General features: G+C 45.8%; 6 protein-coding genes across 6 annotated transcripts; 3 read left to right on the top strand and 3 right to left on the bottom strand.

Moving 5' to 3' along the window:
- Positions 1–2,692: 2,692 nt before the first annotated feature.
- BGW36DRAFT_365142 (putative polyketide synthase) lies at positions 2,693–9,391 on the top strand (the record flags this gene model as incomplete). The annotated part of the gene is made up of 6 exons (XM_046214623.1): positions 2,693–2,970; positions 3,032–3,311; positions 3,362–3,997; positions 4,060–4,413; positions 4,470–9,278; positions 9,347–9,391. 6 exons carry the CDS (start codon positions 2,693–2,695, stop codon positions 9,389–9,391), a joined length of 6,402 nt encoding a protein of 2,133 aa, XP_046065725.1.
- Positions 9,392–10,052: 661 nt separating this feature from the next.
- Positions 10,053–11,025, bottom strand: BGW36DRAFT_351622 (putative minor allergen Alt a). The gene is made up of 4 exons (XM_046213361.1): positions 10,915–11,025; positions 10,763–10,848; positions 10,309–10,705; positions 10,053–10,223 (listed from the first exon to the last, which is right to left on the bottom strand). Exons 1-4 carry the CDS (start codon positions 10,939–10,941, stop codon positions 10,122–10,124), a joined length of 612 nt encoding a protein of 203 aa, XP_046065724.1. The 5' UTR covers positions 10,942–11,025; the 3' UTR covers positions 10,053–10,121.
- Positions 11,026–11,567: 542 nt separating this feature from the next.
- BGW36DRAFT_441526 (putative aminotriazole resistance protein) lies at positions 11,568–13,249 on the top strand (the record flags this gene model as incomplete). The annotated part of the gene is made up of 2 exons (XM_046221560.1): positions 11,568–11,684; positions 11,768–13,249. 2 exons carry the CDS (start codon positions 11,568–11,570, stop codon positions 13,118–13,120), a joined length of 1,470 nt encoding a protein of 489 aa, XP_046065723.1. The 3' UTR covers positions 13,121–13,249.
- Positions 13,250–13,484: 235 nt separating this feature from the next.
- On the bottom strand, positions 13,485–14,573 carry BGW36DRAFT_365139 (uncharacterized protein; the record flags this gene model as incomplete). The annotated part of the gene is made up of 3 exons (XM_046214622.1): positions 13,485–13,937; positions 14,007–14,453; positions 14,532–14,573. The coding sequence occupies 3 exons, from the start codon at positions 14,571–14,573 to the stop codon at positions 13,485–13,487; spliced, it is 942 nt and encodes a 313-aa protein (XP_046065722.1).
- Positions 14,574–15,302: 729 nt separating this feature from the next.
- BGW36DRAFT_401748 (putative O-methyltransferase) lies at positions 15,303–16,749 on the top strand (the record flags this gene model as incomplete). The annotated part of the gene is made up of 4 exons (XM_046218782.1): positions 15,303–15,542; positions 15,607–16,119; positions 16,190–16,536; positions 16,590–16,749. The coding sequence occupies 4 exons, from the start codon at positions 15,303–15,305 to the stop codon at positions 16,747–16,749; spliced, it is 1,260 nt and encodes a 419-aa protein (XP_046065721.1).
- A 119-nt stretch (positions 16,750–16,868) lies between these two features.
- Positions 16,869–18,054, bottom strand: BGW36DRAFT_441517 (Scytalone dehydratase; the record flags this gene model as incomplete). The annotated part of the gene is made up of 4 exons (XM_046221559.1): positions 16,869–17,718; positions 17,789–17,830; positions 17,909–17,964; positions 18,024–18,054. The coding sequence occupies 4 exons, from the start codon at positions 18,052–18,054 to the stop codon at positions 17,284–17,286; spliced, it is 564 nt and encodes a 187-aa protein (XP_046065720.1). The 3' UTR covers positions 16,869–17,283.
- Positions 18,055–18,271: the final 217 nt, after the last annotated feature.

Below are 18,271 nucleotides of genomic sequence, written 5' to 3'. Positions count from 1 at the left end.
CTAAAAGAGCTTATTTTGTATCCCTGCGCCTCCCATTGATTTACCGGATCTGGAAACTACGGGCAGATTCCCAGACATACAGTTCGCTGGAGCCGCGCCTACCGCGTGGCCACCATGCCCAACTCACAGGCACCCAGCCCTCTATGTGCAGTGACTATCTTGACAATGATGTCCTTCGCATAGGCCCAGACGGCCCCAGTGATGTCAGCCGGCCCCTCATCACCCTGTTCTTTGATAAGGTTAGACTCCAGAGGCTAACTAGCGCTATGATGGTGACCTACGGCTCTAAACTTTAAACAAATACCTCCTATTGCAGTAGTTTTGAAGCGAGGGACTATCATTAAAGTCTCCAGCCACAGTTGTGGTCGTCAGCGGTTAGGTCTGTGATTCAGCTACCAACCAATAGATGCGGGTAGGTCCGCTAACATATCAGATATGCATATTGGCCTAGTTATATGTAACGCATAAGACGATTTGTCTGACGCCGAGATAGGCGCAACCCTTACTTTCCACTAGGCTAAGAATGACTAAGTAGGCGTGATTTTGAAAATCTAGTTCTATTCAAGGAAATGTGACTACTAAATGTATTCCGACTTTCGATTCATGGGACAAGCCCAAACATTCAGCAACACCAACCCCAATTCATGTAGTTAGATTATCATTGACAGAGGTTTGTGCAGAGGATGCGGTGTAAGACAGAATAATGGGCACTGGAGAATTGACAACCAATGATCATCACATGTGGTTTACACAAAATAGACCATCCCAGAGCTCCATAAGGGCCAGTCGAATGAAGAAGTACGTACTCCGTACATATGTTGGCGGAAACACTCTGGGCTGATTTCTCGTTGGCAAAGTCTCCTACCTTGCTTTTATTGGTTGCAGAGTCTTGAAAATTGCTCAGTATTGATATAGGGCCTTCTTCGGAACATTTGAATCTGGCTTACTGCGTTTCCGCGGGCCGCGCGTGCATCCATAGATCTTCTTGGCCCTTTAAACTTCACTTTTCCTATCCTCTATGATGCCTTTTTTTTTTTGTCACGGCGTCAAATCTAGTGGCACCTCGTGCTTTGTCATGACTGCATGTTTTCAAATCCTCAACAATCGAGTGTCGCGTGTAGTGACAAGTAGAAGCCCGTCAACTGGTCTTTTATTTAAGCCAGACAGATTCTCCGGGCTGATCTCTGCAAAAGATTGTAGTGGACGGGTGTTCCCTCATCCTCTAGTATGTACTATCCCTAACCGAGGCCTCCCGCTGACGGGTAACCCACTATGCATAATAATAACGCAGAACCACCAGCAAAGCGGAACACCGGTCGCTCTCGTGCTGACTGTAATTATGCACTCTCTAGCTAGCTCATACCGAGAAGGATGGCAGCGCCGGCATTTGGCTGACATATATGCTAAACCAATCATATCCTTGACTAGTAAGTAACGTTGCTCGAGTGAATCCTTCTGGTTCCTTGATGATGCCTCCTTGGCGGATACAACAAATGTGTCAATACGGGGAAGCCCATCCCACCCACCCGTATTCAAGGCGAAGACTTCTTGTTGCCTCTTTCATTGAAGTTGGGTTCGCTTATGCAGCCAGTGAGCTTACCACCATGTGTGAGAGATCAGCGGCCACATTGTGATCGACCGTGATGATCGCCCGCATCGCCACGAGTAATTATATAGCAAGCTAACTCACATGTATAAAATGGGTCTTTAATAGGCAAGATGTATTATTCCGTATTTGACCGTCTCTCAACTACCAGCCGCCTTTTTTAGCGTGTTTTATTTCGCAATTCTTGGGGGTTTTAAGCATGCTAAAAGATGAGACCCCGTATCTCTTCGGCCCCACGCCGTATTGCAGGGGTTCGATTTAGAGCATCAAAAGCGCCGACAAATAAGACAATTATGAACAGGGATTGTTATCTGGCCATTGCACTGAAGAATATTCCGCTGGTCCGCCGGGAGATGATACGGATTGATGGATTTGATATGAGAAAAGTCCGTGACTAGTTACTATTTTCCCACGAACTAGTCCTAGCCTATTACAGAATGCGGTCGCCGTTTTGCTCGGGCTTTCGTAGAGGTCCCCATCCTACACTGTATAGTCGACGTTCCGTAGTGGCGAGGAGACATCCCAACTTCCATGATAAGGGCTGAAATAGGCTCAGGTGCCTAGAAATTGCTGATTGGCTCAGAAATCCGATGTCTATAGTTGACGTGCGGATAGTAACCACGCGAGCCTTGTGCATGCGGACTGTCTATTCGACGAAAGCTATCGTACACGATGTGAACTGAAGGGAAGCACGTGGAGTATTAGGGCTATTACTGACAAGCTGTTTTGTAGTGTATTTTGTATAAGCTTGAGAAGCCGAGCATAATGGCGGACTTTCCCGATTCGGTAACAATCATAATAATGCTGTAATATCTGCCACACTCGGACTCTCCCTGAAGTCATAAGTCAGTCATGCCCGGCATCGACTCATTCTCAACTGCATCACTAATCAACTGTGAAACCGAGGAATTATATCAAGCCAATTCAACATACTGGCTATCTTTCCTTAAGCATTCCTCAGTAGGGAATAGACGAACGCACATCTCTTTTATCATATAGATTCATCGACAAGGACATTTCCCATCTTTCTGAGTGCTGGTGGCACACCCTTTATAGATTGTTATCATATAACGGTGCTTTACAATCATGGATATCCTTGTGTGTGGTGATCAGACCGTGGATGTCTGTCCTTTCCTTGTGGACATCCTGATCAAGAAAAGGACACCCCTTTTCCAGGCGTTCATTCGCAAAGTCAAAGTCATTCTCGAGAATGAGATCACTTTGCTTTCATCATATCAGCGGGCGCAGATTCCCCCCTTCTCTAGTCTTCGAGAACTTGTCGATGAATATCATCGACGGGGAGTGCACATTGCTTCCCTTGAGAGCGCCTTTGCTTGTATAGCACAACTTGCCCATTTCATCGGGTATGCTCTATCGCCCCCCCAGATCTAGACTTGGATAAGCCATGAGTCTGACCTGTTCTAGAACTTCTGAAGAGAACCCGCATACGTATATCAAACCTGGGTCCCGCATCATGGGCATGTGTATTGGTCTTCTGTCGGCATCAGCCATTGCCTGTTGCGATTCCCTGGTGGCATTAATACCGCTTGCCGTTGAAACTATACGAATAGCATTTCGTCTAGGAGCACGGGTGGCGTGCGTTGCAGAGTCACTAGAACCAGGCCAGAAGCCATGGACGTCCCTCGTCACTGGGATCGACTCTCAAGCAGTTGTGTCGGATGTGGATTCTTTCAACAAAACTCAGGTATCATCTCGTTTCAGATTTTGGGTGATACGATCTGACTTATTCATTAGGCTCTAAAGGGTCCTAACAGACTATATGTAAGCAGTATAGCGTCCAATTCCACTGCGGTCAGCGGTCCTCCCTCGATCCGCAAACTTCTTTTCGAAGACCCGAAACTATTGAAATCGACATTTCACAGGGATTTGCCAATCTATGGCCCATATCATGCATCTCACCTGTTCCTCGAAAAGCACGACATAATTAGTGAGCAGTCACTGGAAGTGTTGGATTCATACAGCCAGTTCTACCCAGTTTGTGGATCTACCTTCTCAATGAGCCAAGCTCTTTTTGAGGATTCCATCCACCAGATACTGGATGTCACTGTAGACTGGAACTCTCTAGTCAAATATTGTTCAGATTCGATTACTGAAACTGCATCCCCGACATGTCGTATTCGGGCATTTGGGCCTGCCCCTATTGGGAATTCGCTGTCATCCTCGCTCAAGCACCTAGTTAAGAATGGTCTCAAACTTTCTCTTGATGATCATGCTTCTTGGCTGTCTAACAACTCCGTTCCCTCGTACCTATCCGAGACAGCAACTGGGTGTAATATTGCAATTATTGGGATGGCCGGTCGTTTCCCCGATGCTGCTGACCACGAAGCGTTTTGGGACCTGCTTGCCAAAGGGCTAGATGTCCATCGTGTGGTAGGAAGCTCATTGTATCTGGATCTTCAGCGAATGATAGACCGCTGACAAAGTTTGTATAGATTCCCCCAGATCGATTCGACGCAGAGGCCCATACAGACCCCAGTGGAAATGGTAGAAACAAGACTCACACGCCATACGGCTGTTTTATCGAGCAGCCGGGCCTTTTTGACCCACGATTTTTCAACATGTCTCCTCGTGAAGCAAAGCAGACGGATCCAATGCAGCGCTTAGCCATCACCACAGCCTATGAGGCTATGGAATCTTCAGGTTTTGTGATGAACCGTACGTCATCGACACAGGCTAATAGGATTGGAACATTCTATGGCCAGACTAGTGATGATTGGCGTGAGATCAACGCTGCAGAGAATATAGATACTTATTTCATTACTGGGGGTGTGAGAGCATTTGGACCGGTACGTTTCTCGATAAGATTGCATCAACATGTCCAAACCTGATAATGAATTACTAGGGTCGGTTGAATTACCACTTTGGATTTAGCGGTCCAAGTTTTAGTATCGACACAGCTTGCTCTAGTAGCTTTGCTGCAATCCAGCTAGCTTGTACCTCTCTTCGTGCAGGAGACTGTGACACCGTATTTGCTGGTGGAATGAACGTTCTCACCAATCCTGATATCTTTGCAGGCTTATCCAAAGGGCAGTTCCTGTCCAAGACAGGGTCTTGTAAAACGTTTGATAACGAGGCTGATGGATACTGCCGTGGAGACGGCGTTGCTACCGTCATTCTTAAAAGAGTGGAAGATGCAATTGCAGACAACGACCCTATTTTGGCTGTAATTCGCGGCACTGCCACGAACCACAGTGCTGAGGCTGTTTCGATCACCCATCCTCATGCTGGTGCCCAACAATATCTGTTTCAGAAAATAATGGATGACCTGGGTGAGGATCCTCGGGATGTCAACTACGTCGAGATGCACGGTACAGGTACTCAAGCTGGAGATGGTATTGAGATACAGTCTGTGACAAACGTGTTCGCTCCTCGGGGCCAACGCCGACGACCTATAAATAAGCCCCTGTACATTGGCTCTGCCAAAGCTAACATCGGGCATGGAGAAGCTGTCTCCGGAGTTTCCGCATTGATTAAGGTCATGCTCATGTTGCAGAAGAACTTAATCCCACCACATTGCGGTATTAAGGGGACAATGAACGAGACTTTTCCCAGTGATTTGAAAGAGCGAGGCGTAAATATCGCGTCCACCTTGACGTCTTTTAGCCGTGCGGAAAATGGCCAAAAAAGATTAGTCTTCATCAACAACTTCAGCGCAGCGGGGGGGAACTCTGCCATGCTAATTGAAGATGCTCCCCATCGGATCCCATTTGGAGAAGACGTCAGACCCTCCCAGGTAGTGACGATATCCGCGAAGTCGCTGGCTTCCTTTGGAAAAAATATCGAAAGACTCTTGTCTTGGATTGACCATAATAGGGATTTCTCTCTAGCAGATCTTGCGTATACGACAACCGCTCGGCGGGAGCACTACATATATCGTCAAGGTTTTCCTGTTGAAAGTTTATCTCAACTTCGTCAGAAGCTGGAATCATATATTCAATCAAGTAATTCTCCATCTCCAGTTTCAAAAGTCCCGCCACAAGTCGCTTTCGTATTTACTGGCCAAGGGGCTCAATATTCTGGGATGGGAAAAGAACTTTTTTCTGCATCTGATGACTTCCGGCGACGAATAAAGTGCTTTGATGGCATGGCAACCGGTCAGGGATTTCCTTCATTTATAAGTGCGATCGACGGGAGCCTTGATGATCTCGCTCAAGTTTCTCCTATTGTTTCCCAGCTTGCTACGACCTGTCTTCAGATGGTGTTGGCCGATATGTGGAAGTCATGGGGTATGAAACCAACCGCAGTTCTGGGGCACTCATTGGGAGAGTATGCAGCGCTTTATGCGGCAGGCGTTTTGTCGCCTATGGATGCAGTCTTCCTGGTGGCTAAAAGAGCCCAGCTCCTTGAGACTCTATGCACGATGCACAGCCATTTAATGCTTGCGGTGAAGGGAAAGATATCAAACGATGAGATGCAAGGCATTGTCGCCAATTCCTCTGTTGAAATTGCCTGCTTCAATTCAGTGACCGAGACTGTACTGGCCGGTCCAAGTCAAGCCATAAACGAAGCACGTCAGAGTCTTTCGGCGAAGCGTCCCGACTTGAGGTTCATTGAACTAAACGTGCCATTCGCTTTTCATTCCACTCAAGTTGACCCGATATTGGACGATTTCGAAAAGGCGGCGGAATCAATTATTTTCCACCCCCCTCAGGTTCCTGTTCTAGCCCCAAGTCTCAGCACCGTTGTTGATACAGAAAATATTTTCAATGCTAATTATCTTCGACGACATGCTCGAGAGAGTGTCGACTTTGTGGGCAGTATTATGGCCGGCATGGAAAGAAAAACAATTGGTACAGAGACGGTGTGGATAGAAATAGGACCGCACCCAATTTGCTCAGCCATGATCCAGACTACCATTGGGCCTGACACGACAGCGGTTGCAAGTCTTAAAAAGAAGGAAGACTCTTGGAAGACCGTGGCTAGCTCACTTTCGACGCTTTACAATAAAGGTATTCCAATTAATTGGAATGAGTATCACCGGATCTTTGAGAAATCTGTCAAAGTTTTGAATCTCCCTAGCTATGCTTTTGACGAAAAGGTCTACTGGCTAGAGTATACAAACAATTGGACCTTAACAAAGGGCCAAATCACTACGGGCGGCAGCAATCAATCTCCAAAAACACCAGAATTCTCGACTACTTCAATACAGCGTATCGTTTCTGAATCGGTTGACAACGGCTTGGCAACGGTGGTGGCAGAAACAGACTTGCATGAACCACACCTCAAAGCTATTATATGTGGGCATAAAGTCGGCGGAGCTCCCCTATTCCCATCATCTATTAATGCGGATATGGCCTATACGATTTCGAAGTATGCTTTCAATCTTGTGCACTCTGATGGCAAGGAACCAGACATGAACATATGCAATATGGAATCATCTTCTCCTTTAATTCTAGATCTCAACAAGACCTCTCAAGTTATACAGATAAGGTCGGAATACGCCTCGGGGGAAAACCTGGCAAATGTATATTTTGAGTCGGTATCCGAGGATGGAAAGCGAATTACTAAGTATGCGCACTGTGTGGTCCGGTTTGAGGATGCGAAAGCATGGGAAGCAGAATTTAACCGCAGCGCTTACCTCGTCAACGCGCGAATAAAATCAATGCAAACCTCCAATGAGCATGTGCATACTATCTACCGAGGAATGGCATACAAACTGTTTTCGGCTTTAGTCGACTATTCCCCAACTTTCCGTGGCATGGAAGAAGTGCGACTCGACAGCTCCAACCTTGAAGCAGCAGCCCGTATCAGGTTCCAAACAAAGCCCGAGGACGGAGAGTTTATGTTTAGCCCATACTGTATTGACAATACTTGCCATGTCTCTGGTTTCATCATGAATGCCACCGATGCAGTGGATTCAGAGAACCAGATCTACATTTCTCATGGATGGGAGACTATGCGTTTTGTCCGAAAGCCATCCATAGACAAGGAGTACATGTCCTATGTTAAAATGTCTCCTGTCAGTGAGGGTAGTACAATGGTTTCTGGAGATGTTTACGTCTTGGAGGGAGAGAAAATTGTTGGCGTCTTTGGCGGCGTCAGATTTCAAGGAGTGCCTCGCAAACTTATGCCGACTTTACTAGGTCTAAAGAACAAAACTTCCTCACCAAACAATAGACCTACTCGAGAGGTCAAACCATCCCAGACTACAACGAAGAAGCCGACTCAACAGAGCAAACCCGATCTCAAATCTTCATCCGCAGCTTCTCGCCCTTCGCTACTAATATCAGGAGCGCTTGATATACTTGCCTCAGAAATTGGATGCTCCTTGTCGGAGTTGGACGACAACATCGCCTTTGAAGATCTTGGCGTTGATTCATTGATGTCCTTGTCCATAAGCTCGCGATTTCGTGAAGAACTTGAAATCCCTGTCGGAGGAACTCTTTTCATTGATTTCGGGTCTGTGGGTCAACTCAAGACATATCTTTCCCAGTTTGAGAGTGGTCCAGGCGGTGATGTAGGTAATATCGACCCAACTCGTTCTGAATCCATCACCAAGGTGAACACACCGGCGGAGTCAGAAATTGGAGATTCGCCCAATGACGACGAAGATGACCAGATATTCACCATCAGGTCTACAATTGCGGAGGAAATGGGCGTTGACGTAGAAGAAATCCAAGACAACATTGACTTATCGCAAATGGGAATGGATTCGCTGATGAGTCTCGCGATCTTGGGGAGTCTACGGGAGAGAACAGGACTAAGCTTTCCTTCCGATTTCTTGATTGAAAATACCACAATTGAACAGATGATCATTAGCCTTGATCTGAAGAAGAAGCCGAAGCAAGTTCCTACGAACACAATCAACATCGCCGATATAGCCCCCAAAGTACAGGATATCAGACTGCCGAAGCAAAGCGAAATTCCATCAATCAATGTTGATTTATCATCATATCCTCCTTCCCAAATCATTCTTCTTTCAGGGAATCCAAGGACGGCCACAAGGAAGCTGTTTTTGCTTCCTGATGGATCCGGCGCGGCCTTTTCCTACGCTCCCATTCCCGAGTTAGACAACCATACTGTGGTGTATGGTCTGAACTGCCCTTTCATGAGAACCCCAGAGCTCTTCACTATTGGGGTACCAGCTGTTACTAAAATTTATATGCAAGCTATAAAATCTCGGCAGCCAGAAGGTCCGTATCTGCTGGGTGGTTGGTCTGCAGGCGGTGTGTTAGCTTATGAAATGACACGTCAACTGATCGCGCAGGGCGAGAGAGTGGAAAAACTTATCCTGGTGGACAGTCCCTTTCCAATTGGTCTAGAAGCCTTACCTCCAGTTTTCCATAACTTCTGCAATGAGATTGGCCTTCTTGGCGACGGAAAGACCAAACCGCCAGAGTGGCTTCTCCCACATTTTAGAGCTACGGTGCGGGAACTAACAGCTTACTCGGAAATTCTGGAAACCACTTCTCTTAATACAGAAGGTATGCCACCGACAACACTTATCTGGGCGCGGGATGGGGTGGTAAAAGGCATTGACGACCCGAAGCCGGTGTGGGAGGAGGGTGTCCGCATGCCAAATAGTATGGAGTGGTTGGTGAACAACCGCAAGAATCTGGGTAGCAATGGCTGGGATAAATTAGTTGGTAAGACTAACACACGATGTGTTAGTATGGAAGGCAATCATTTCACGATGATGAGAGACCCATTAGTAAGTTGTACCCCCTCCTCTTTAATCTTGGCAATCCACTAGATACATAGCTCTAACCTGTTGTACAGGCTGCTGAAGTTGGCAAATTGATAAAAGAGGCTATGGACATTTAAATAGAATTTGCCATCTTTTCACCTTTCGCTCTCCCTCGACATAACTGATTCTAAATCCATTCCTGTTTGTTTTACGTATTGATATTTCATATCCTGCCTCGACCTCCTTTGTTCTTTACCTAACACACGATAGAATACAAAGGGAAGATTGTAAATTGATGTGTTTTAATTACTATAGAAATAAATCACCAATGTGAGCTTTGATTCAGACATGTCAATAGTTTAGACAACATATCATTGGCCTTGAGTTTAAAATTAAGGCTATATCCCTTGCCGTGTTTTCCTACTGGTTTACCTTTTACAGAATAATAACATTATAGTATCATTGACGAACATTAATCGATAATCTTTGTCAACATTTTCAATTTATGGGAACCTGTATAGCCAGTATATGCTGTTCGGAAATTGTCCATTGTTTAAATGGGGCGAAAACTAAGAATAATATAGATATGTATATAATATGTGCAAAAAATATTTTTACTATCGGTTCAAACATAGATTGTTATTGGAGTATTTGCATCATACGTTCAGCTACGTAATGGAAGATTCAAATGGGTGAAACCATCGTTTCCTCCTTTTGGATAAAAAGAAAAGAAAATTGCAGATTAATGAGCGAATTTAATCAGCTGATAGAACATGACTTTGATGACTGATTTTGGGACGGTTTATTTTATGTATAGTTTCTTGAATATCATTCAGGCAAAACAACAAAAGCACATTAACGCCTCCATCACGAAAAGTTTACCCGCGAAACTCGTTCATAGAAGGCTTTCCCTTGCGCTTCGGCAAGCTGGATTTCCAATGGACTAGGTTGACGTTCGCCGTGTCCAGCCTAATTTAATTTGTCAAAAAGGATTATAATAGAGACAGGAAAATTATACAGTGCGAATAACACGAATAAAGGAAGTTTGACTTACCAAAGTCCCAGCGCCCCAGGCGCTTCCACCATGAACTTCATCTAGATTTCCGAGAAATGATAGGGTGGTTTTATAGCCAAGGGGAACAAAGCTGATACCGTGGTGAGCAAATGTGCTCATCATGGCAATGCCAGTCGATTCTTGTCCACCACCCAAGGTCCCCGTGGAAATAAACAGCCCGGCATATTTACCCCAGAGCCCGCCGGTTTGCCAAAGTCCACCTGATTTGTCCCAGAATGTCTTCCACTGGGCTGGCACATTCCCAAACCGAGTAGGAATACCAAAAAGATATGCATCATATTCTACCAGCTTCTCTGGCTCTATGACTGGATAATCTTGCGACTTCGGGACTGCATGCATCTTCACTAGGGTCTCTTCGGGGAGCGTCTCGGCAATTCTGCGATAAGAGGTTAGCAGTGGTAGAATGTTATGCCAAAAAGGGCTCGGGCATTACTGGAAAATATCAGCATTTCCACCCGCAGCTTCTATTCCTCTCTTCTCAGCCTCGGCCAACTTCTGGATGTGGCCATGCAAGGAATACTTTTATTGCCAAAAGAATTAGTCAATTTCATAATCACCATAAGGGAACTATATGTGAAAACAAACGTAAACGATTGCAATCTTGGGAGCCATTTTGGAGTGATGGTTGATGTATCAGAGAATTCGGGATGTCTAAAGCGCTACACAGACTAGGTATGGATACCACAATATCTTATTATTAATAATTGTACTTGCTCATGCGCACATGCATAATTTAAGATATCTTTTATGATTGATGATCTGGTGCTAACAGTGTCCATGGCCAACCTTTATTGGCTACGGATTTAACGGTCACAGAATACAGGATATGCTCTACTCCGTACAGAGAACAAAGAAAGGGTCCAGACAGATTACTAAATAAGGTAGTCGAGACCATCGAAATCATTTAAGTTCGGTCGATTCGCATGTCCGAAAAGCGCGAAACGAGATCGACCGGACAACTGGCCAATCGGGAAGTACGCCGGCCACTTAGGGTTAACTGAGGCTAAAGTAGCCCGCCCTATGACTGGAGGTCAAGTCCGTAGCGCACGCCCAGTTGACGATTTGTGCTGCTATACTATTCGCAATGCTGTCCGATATTCTTATTTGATGGGAGCCATTTTAGCTTTCCGACATGTTCTCTCTTCTCTCTCTCTTTTCTCTTTTCTTCCAGTAGTCTTTCTGTGCAAGGACCACCTCGTCATCACCATCGAGGGATCGCAGCGACAACTTGCAGCATCATGACTTCTGAGAGAACACTCGAAAACGATGACCTCGAGGCCCTCGAAGTCAAGGAACATCAAGATACGTCTTCCTCTGAAAATGGGGGAAATACCGAGAAAAGCGCTGCTCCAGAAGTGGCCCCCCCAAGCCTAGCACACGACCGCCATTTTCTCTTGGCCACGAATTGATATTCACGTCGACTCTACTATGTGGACAGATTGTTGTACAGGCGGGTATTGGCCAGGCACTGGCACCCCTGCATATTATTGGCGACCATTTTTCTGTCACCGACAACGGCGAACTCAGTTGGTATATTGCTTCATTTGCGCTAATTACCGGAACTTTCATCCTCGTTGCTGGCCGACTGGGGGACATGTACGGCTCGAAGAATATTCTGATTATAGGCTTTGTCATATACGGCGTATGGTCACTTATTGCTGGTGCAGGCTATTTTTCTCGAGACAGCGACAAGTTGTTTGTCGTGGCTCGCGCCCTGCAAGGAGTCGGCGCCTCGCTGCTACTACCTAACGCAGTTGCGATTCTGGGCCGTACCTATCCGCCGGGAATGAGGAAAAACATGGTCATGAGCTTATTTGGAGCCTTCGCACCTGGTGGCTATATTCTCGGTGCTTGTTTTTCCTCGATATTTGCCCAATTCACCATCTGGGCCTGGGCATACTTCGCCATGGGGATCGCCTGTATCGTCCTTGCGACGATCGCTTACTTTGTTGTTCCGGCTTCTCCCCCAAAGCCAAATATCGATCGACGATTTGACTGGCTGGGTTTTGGTTTCGGTGTTGCTGGACTGGTTCTGTTCAATGTGGCATGGAACCAAGGCCCTAATGTAGGCTGGAAGACTCCTTATGTTTACGTTCTTTTGATTCTCGGAGTTCTTGCCTTCGTAGGGTTTGTTCTCGTGGAGAGACGCTCCGAACGACCGCTGGTCCCAGTACAGCAGCTGAACTTGCATATTGCGTTTGTTTTGATGGCTATATTGGCCGGATGGTCTTCGTTCACCGTGTGGTTGTATTATCTATGGCAATTCCTGGAGGAACTCCGTGGCGTCACCCCCATTCTAGCAACCGCTCAAAATACCCCCTCAGCAATTTCCGGCTTTGTTGCCTCTGTTACGACGGGAATTCTCATCGGGAAAATTGGCGTTCCGCCAATAATGATCTTGGCCATGCTCGCTTTCTTGATCGCAAACGTTCTGGTTGCCACCATGCCTCTCGACCAGACATACTGGGCGCAGACATTTGTGGCCACAGTTATAGTACCCTGGGGCATGGACATGTCGTTCCCAGCGGCTGTGATTATGTTATCGGCTGCCGTCCCTCAGGAACATCAGGGAATAGCAGCTAGCTTGGCGCTGACAACGACAAACTATGCCATGAGCATTGGACTCGGTATCGCCGGAACTGCTGTTAGCAATCTAGGTGATGGGACTGACTTGTTTGCTGACTGTCGCCATGCGTGGTACGTGGCTATTGGGCTCAGTGGTCTGGGTATTGTTATCTCTGCGATATCCATGGTTTATGAGCGAATACATCCGACATTGAAGCCGCACTAAACTATCGCTATCAGCTCCCTATAAGGGAGCGCTATTTAATACATAGATTTCTTTTTTCCGCTAGTGATTGGCCTGCATTTACAGTTGCATCGCAAACAGGAGTCGAATTTAGCAGTAATAACTCATTTCATCACAAGATGCATTTTTGTTAACTTCTGACAGTCGAGGAAACGTGAATGAATTCATCTCTCTGCTCATTAACTAAATCCTGAATAAAATTAACCAACTATAATAGAGAGAATTGATTCGTGGAACTCGGATGTAGTAGTCATATGATTCATTATTCTAATCAAAACGAACTACAATAGCATTATGACAAACTTAGAAACAGAGATCTTGCTGACCATTTGTGGGATGAATTACTTTAGAGAGTCTTCTTGCCTAATACGCTTGCTACCACATTACTGAGTTCTTTCGTCTGCAGCCCTATCGCAGCGTTCTCAAGTAATTCGTTGTCAACTAAAGTTCCATGGCCGTCCCCATAGAGGTTCCCAAGAAGTAATTTGGGAGCAGCAGATGGAAAGTTTCCTCCTTTTAGAAGTGTCTCCCCTTCTAAACGATGTGCATTTGCGTCCTTGCTGGTTGTCTTCCACGCAACGCCAGTTTGTATTTGAAGGTGGCTAAGAATCTCATTCTGTGTGGTTCTGACATCTGCGATATAAATGTATCGGTTCTCAGTTTTTGGGCTTTGTAGGACAAGGGCAACCGCTCGACCAATCGTTTCACGGGTGGTAGCGTTAAAAACCTTTGTACCAGAGCTGTATATGACTGCAGTACGCTCCGAAATGTTGAAACCAAAGAATCCAGATTCGATCCCCTAATTTAATTTGATTCCAAGTTAGTAATACAGTATATACTGCGCGCACGAAAGAGTGGCTTTGCGTACCCAGTCCAGAAATGCGGCACTACTAATGCCTGTCCATGTAAAGTTTGGGTTTTCCTGACTTTTCGCCTTTAAGTAATCCAGAATTACAAGCTTCTCGCGTAGGACAGGCACGTTTTTCATCAAGCCGTCGTTTAATGTGTCTGCGCCAAACTCAGATGGTATAAACCGTTTAACGCCAGCTTTAATGGCTGCGTCGATCAAGGCCCTTTGAGCGCCAATACCCCCCTTGGATATACTCACGACAACTGCGTCAAGGCCAGTCAGTGTACCAACTAATTTATCTTCATCGTCAAATGGGATTTTGACCGTCTTGATTCGCGCAGGTGGGAAGCCATTGATGGTGGCCGGTGTAATCTCAAATTTGCTTTCTGGGCGAAGTATGACTGTTACAGAGTAGGATGCTTCAAGTAAGCCATGAAGAATGTAGCTACCAAGGTTTCCAGTTGCCTAAAATGAAAGTTAATCGATATTTCGTGTCACATATTACTCACAGGTGAGGCGTGAATTTGTCCGGGATATTCTTACACCAAATAATGCAACTGTTCGAACGTTGCTGTCTTGTGCCATTGTTCAGCTTATATTTTTTCTTCTTTCGTTTTTTGACTTCCTCGTATTATTAATTGTGAACGAAAAATATAAAATGCGGCAAAATCACCTAGGAGCAGCTCTATGCTTCGTGCTATTTTTAATCCCAAGATAATAATACACCAGCCGTAGCTCGTTTGTCACGACAGCAGACCTGAACACTGCTTAATAGTCTGAAACTAACTATGGTTACGAAGTATTACTGCATCGTCAATCAGTTCTGCATATAATCAGTCCGCAACAAGGGGGTAAGCATTGATGAAGCTAAGCCATGCTCATTGGTCGGCTGTCCGTCGGACAAGCAAGGAACGGCCCTCCCGTGCCTCGCGCACTCTTCATCGCCCCTTGTCCGCTACGGTTTCATTCGTCGTTCTTCGCTTCTTACTCTTATTTCTTTTTCGAGTTATCTTCCGTTTGGTTTTCATTAGAACTAATAGGGCATACGGCACACCATGACCGTCGGATACAAGCTCGGCTACCGAAATGGTAGAGGATCCTGGAATGATGTCCCCGCTTGGAGGGGGAGAAATTAATCATCTTGCACGGAATTGTCCATTTACTGAATATATTTGAAGGGTGCAGATGCTCAACAAACATCTTGAAGCCTTCTTTCGCGTATTTGACGTTAACCGCATTCCTTCGGTCATAGCCATCCTTGCAGTCTATCTTCACCTACTTCACGCCGACTAGTACGACCATTGACTATTCGCCATGACCTCTCTTACTGAATTAACTTCGCGCATGGCCGCTCATGCGGCATTGCTTGAACAGTCCTTGGCTAGTCGTGGCTTACCACTGCCATCTTTTGAACAACATGCCGGTGAGACGTTTCCAGACGTTTCCAAGGATGCGGCCGCACGGGAGGCCCGTGTAAAGCTTATGGATGATAGCAAATTACTGCTCGATCTTCTTCTTGGCCCTGCGGATCTGATAAATCGCCTTTGTCAAAGTGTAAGTAGATCTTGTTGTTTTGAACCATAGTGGTGCGGAAAGAATTGACGTGTGCAACGTACAGCCGTTCGAAGTCGCTGCACAGAGTATCATTTACAAATTCAAAATCTACGACCTTGTCCCATTTGGTGGGAGTACGACCTACACTGAGCTGGCTGCTAAGACAGGCCTGCCTGAGTACCGAATACGCACTGCGATTCGCCAATCCGCGCTGAATCGTATTTTTGATGAACCCGCGCCGAACGTCGTTGTGCACACAGCAGCTTCTGCGGCACTCGTCCACAACAAAGCCATTCAGGACTGGTACGGCCACTTCGTCGAGGAAGTTTTCCCCTCGGCGGCCAAACTTGCTGAGACGATGGAGAAATACCCTCAAAGTACGGAGCCCAACCATTGTTCGTTCAGCACGGCATTCAATACCAAAGATCCAATTTTCAAGTTTTTCGAAGACAATCCAGATCGCCAGGCACGCTTCTTTGGTGCAATGGCTGGAGTAGGCAAAGGTGAGGGCTTCAACCTTCAGCATATTGTCAATGGGTACGACTGGGCCAATGTAGGGTCTGGCTTGGTGGTTGATGTAAGTTCCATGGCTCATATTTAGTATCTACTTGCTTTTCTTATCTTGCTAATGCTAATTTCAATTATAGCTTGGAGGTTCTTCGGGTTTCGTCAGTATCGCGCTTGCAGAAGCATTCCCAGAGCTCAAGTTTGTTGTGCAAGACTACGAACATACTGTCGAGGGTGGCAAAAAGGCCCTTCCTGCGCATTTGAAATCTCGAATCGACTTCAGCGCACATAACTTTTTCACCCCTCAGCCCATCAGCGCGGAAGTTTACTTCCTGCGTCACATCTGCCATGACTGGGCTGCACACAATGCGGTTAAGATATTGAAGAGCCTCGTTCCTGCCTTGAAGCCTACCAGTAGAATTATACTATGTGAGCTTGTTATTCAACCCCCGCGGGCATTAAACGGTTCACATGAAAGACAACAGCGGTAAGAACATATCATGGCTTTAATTTTGTTGACTTTATTGACGTTCTCTTTAGTGCCATGGAAATGACTATGTGGAACATGGTAAACGCCCAGGAGCGATCTCGCGAAGAGTGGGAGGAAGTTGTTCGTCTGACAGACGACCGCCTGGCAATTTTAAGCATTAACCGCCCGGAGAATAGCTGGGATTCTCTGATTGAAATTGGCTGGAAGTAGGGGAATTTCTTTCTATCGAGTAAATCGTGGGCAAATAACATAACTAAGGTCATCTCCAACGTGACGTTACTAGCTCACAAGTACAAGTAAAAATATTGACATCGATTTTTTGCTCATCTTGAACTGTCTTCGGGGATCGTCAGCTATTTAGAAGACAGTTCTTGTCAATAATGTACTGTCGCTAACATGATCAAACTGAACTTGTTCCATCTTCCACCTTACCATTTTTTGCCAATCCATTTTTGAACGCTCCATTTATTTCAACTTCTTCTCGTACATAGTAATGAGTGAACAGCGTCAGACAATAAAAAGAGCGCACGAAATCGGGGAATTCAGTTATACTAGTACTGAAACAAGTAATGCGCCAATTTATTTCCGAGCGAATCATGCATAGTCAATTGATATCCATCTTTCTTGGGCAGCATATAACGTTTCTCCCAGTTGACATGTAAGTGGCACACTCCATATAGGTATTGTCTAATTGATACCTGCCGTGGGATTGATTTCAATCTGCGTACATATATCATCCTCTAATTAGTCTCGCCTCGGCAACGCCTTGAAAATAGGCCTAGTCGATCCGCTGCCATTCTGTTGTTGATCGGGGAATTCCAGCCCGCGGAAGATCTGCTCAAAATCCCACTCATTCCATCGGACAAACGGCCGGATACCTGCAAACTTCCATACTCCGTCGACTCGACGGTAATAGTGCTCATTGGTAGCATGACCATGCCCACGCTTGGCAACCTCCTGCAGACTAGCATCGGTGTATCGTAAATGGGCGGCCCGTAGCTGATGGTGGCCAATGACTTCTGTTTCTGAGACGCGTTCCCACCAATGGCCACCCAACAAATGCTGTGTTTTGATGCAAGGGTCACCCAGAAACCCTTCAGATGAGACCATGGCAATGAAATCTTCAGAGGGCATCTCAGGCCAGTACCATCGTTCATCCATAACAATGCGGTAATCAATCTATAACGACGTGGGGTCAAAGCTAGTATTAATAATAATAATAGAATAAAAAAAGACCTAGGAGACGTACCTTGAGGGTGGGGGCGATGATTCCACGTAAGCGCTGCCAGTCCTAAGAATAGGATTAGTCTCAGAATATCTTTTTCAGATGCAGATGCAGATGCAACAAATGATACAAATCAATGCATACCTTTGCATCGTAGCTGTCTCCCCATTCAAAAACACATTTTTCTAATTGAAGGTAGTCTGTCAAGCATTTAGTTACTTTCCTGCCACTTCCCAGTCTGCGTAGAATGAAGCCTTACCATCAAACGAGATAGAAAGTTTGTTGGCCATTTTCCCGGAAGTTATTGTAGAGGTCACTCAAGATGAATGTAGTTTTGATGAATAGGATTATAAACTAAGTACCAGGATTGAGAGTCAATAAGCGGACATAGTAAACACTCAAACCCACACTTTGTCAATCGCTGAGAAGCTCGGCTACTTCTTATATAGTTTGCCATCGGACTTGAAAACCAGTCAGATGCAGGTTAACATAATCATCTACTCAAGT

Source organism: Talaromyces proteolyticus, assembly GCF_021365285.1.
Source record: "Talaromyces proteolyticus strain PMI_201 chromosome Unknown BGW36scaffold_15, whole genome shotgun sequence".
Classification (NCBI taxonomy): Eukaryota; Fungi; Ascomycota; class Eurotiomycetes; order Eurotiales; family Trichocomaceae; genus Talaromyces; species Talaromyces proteolyticus.
Note: the sequence above shows the minus strand (reverse complement) of the source record. Positions and strands in the feature narration are given on the sequence as shown.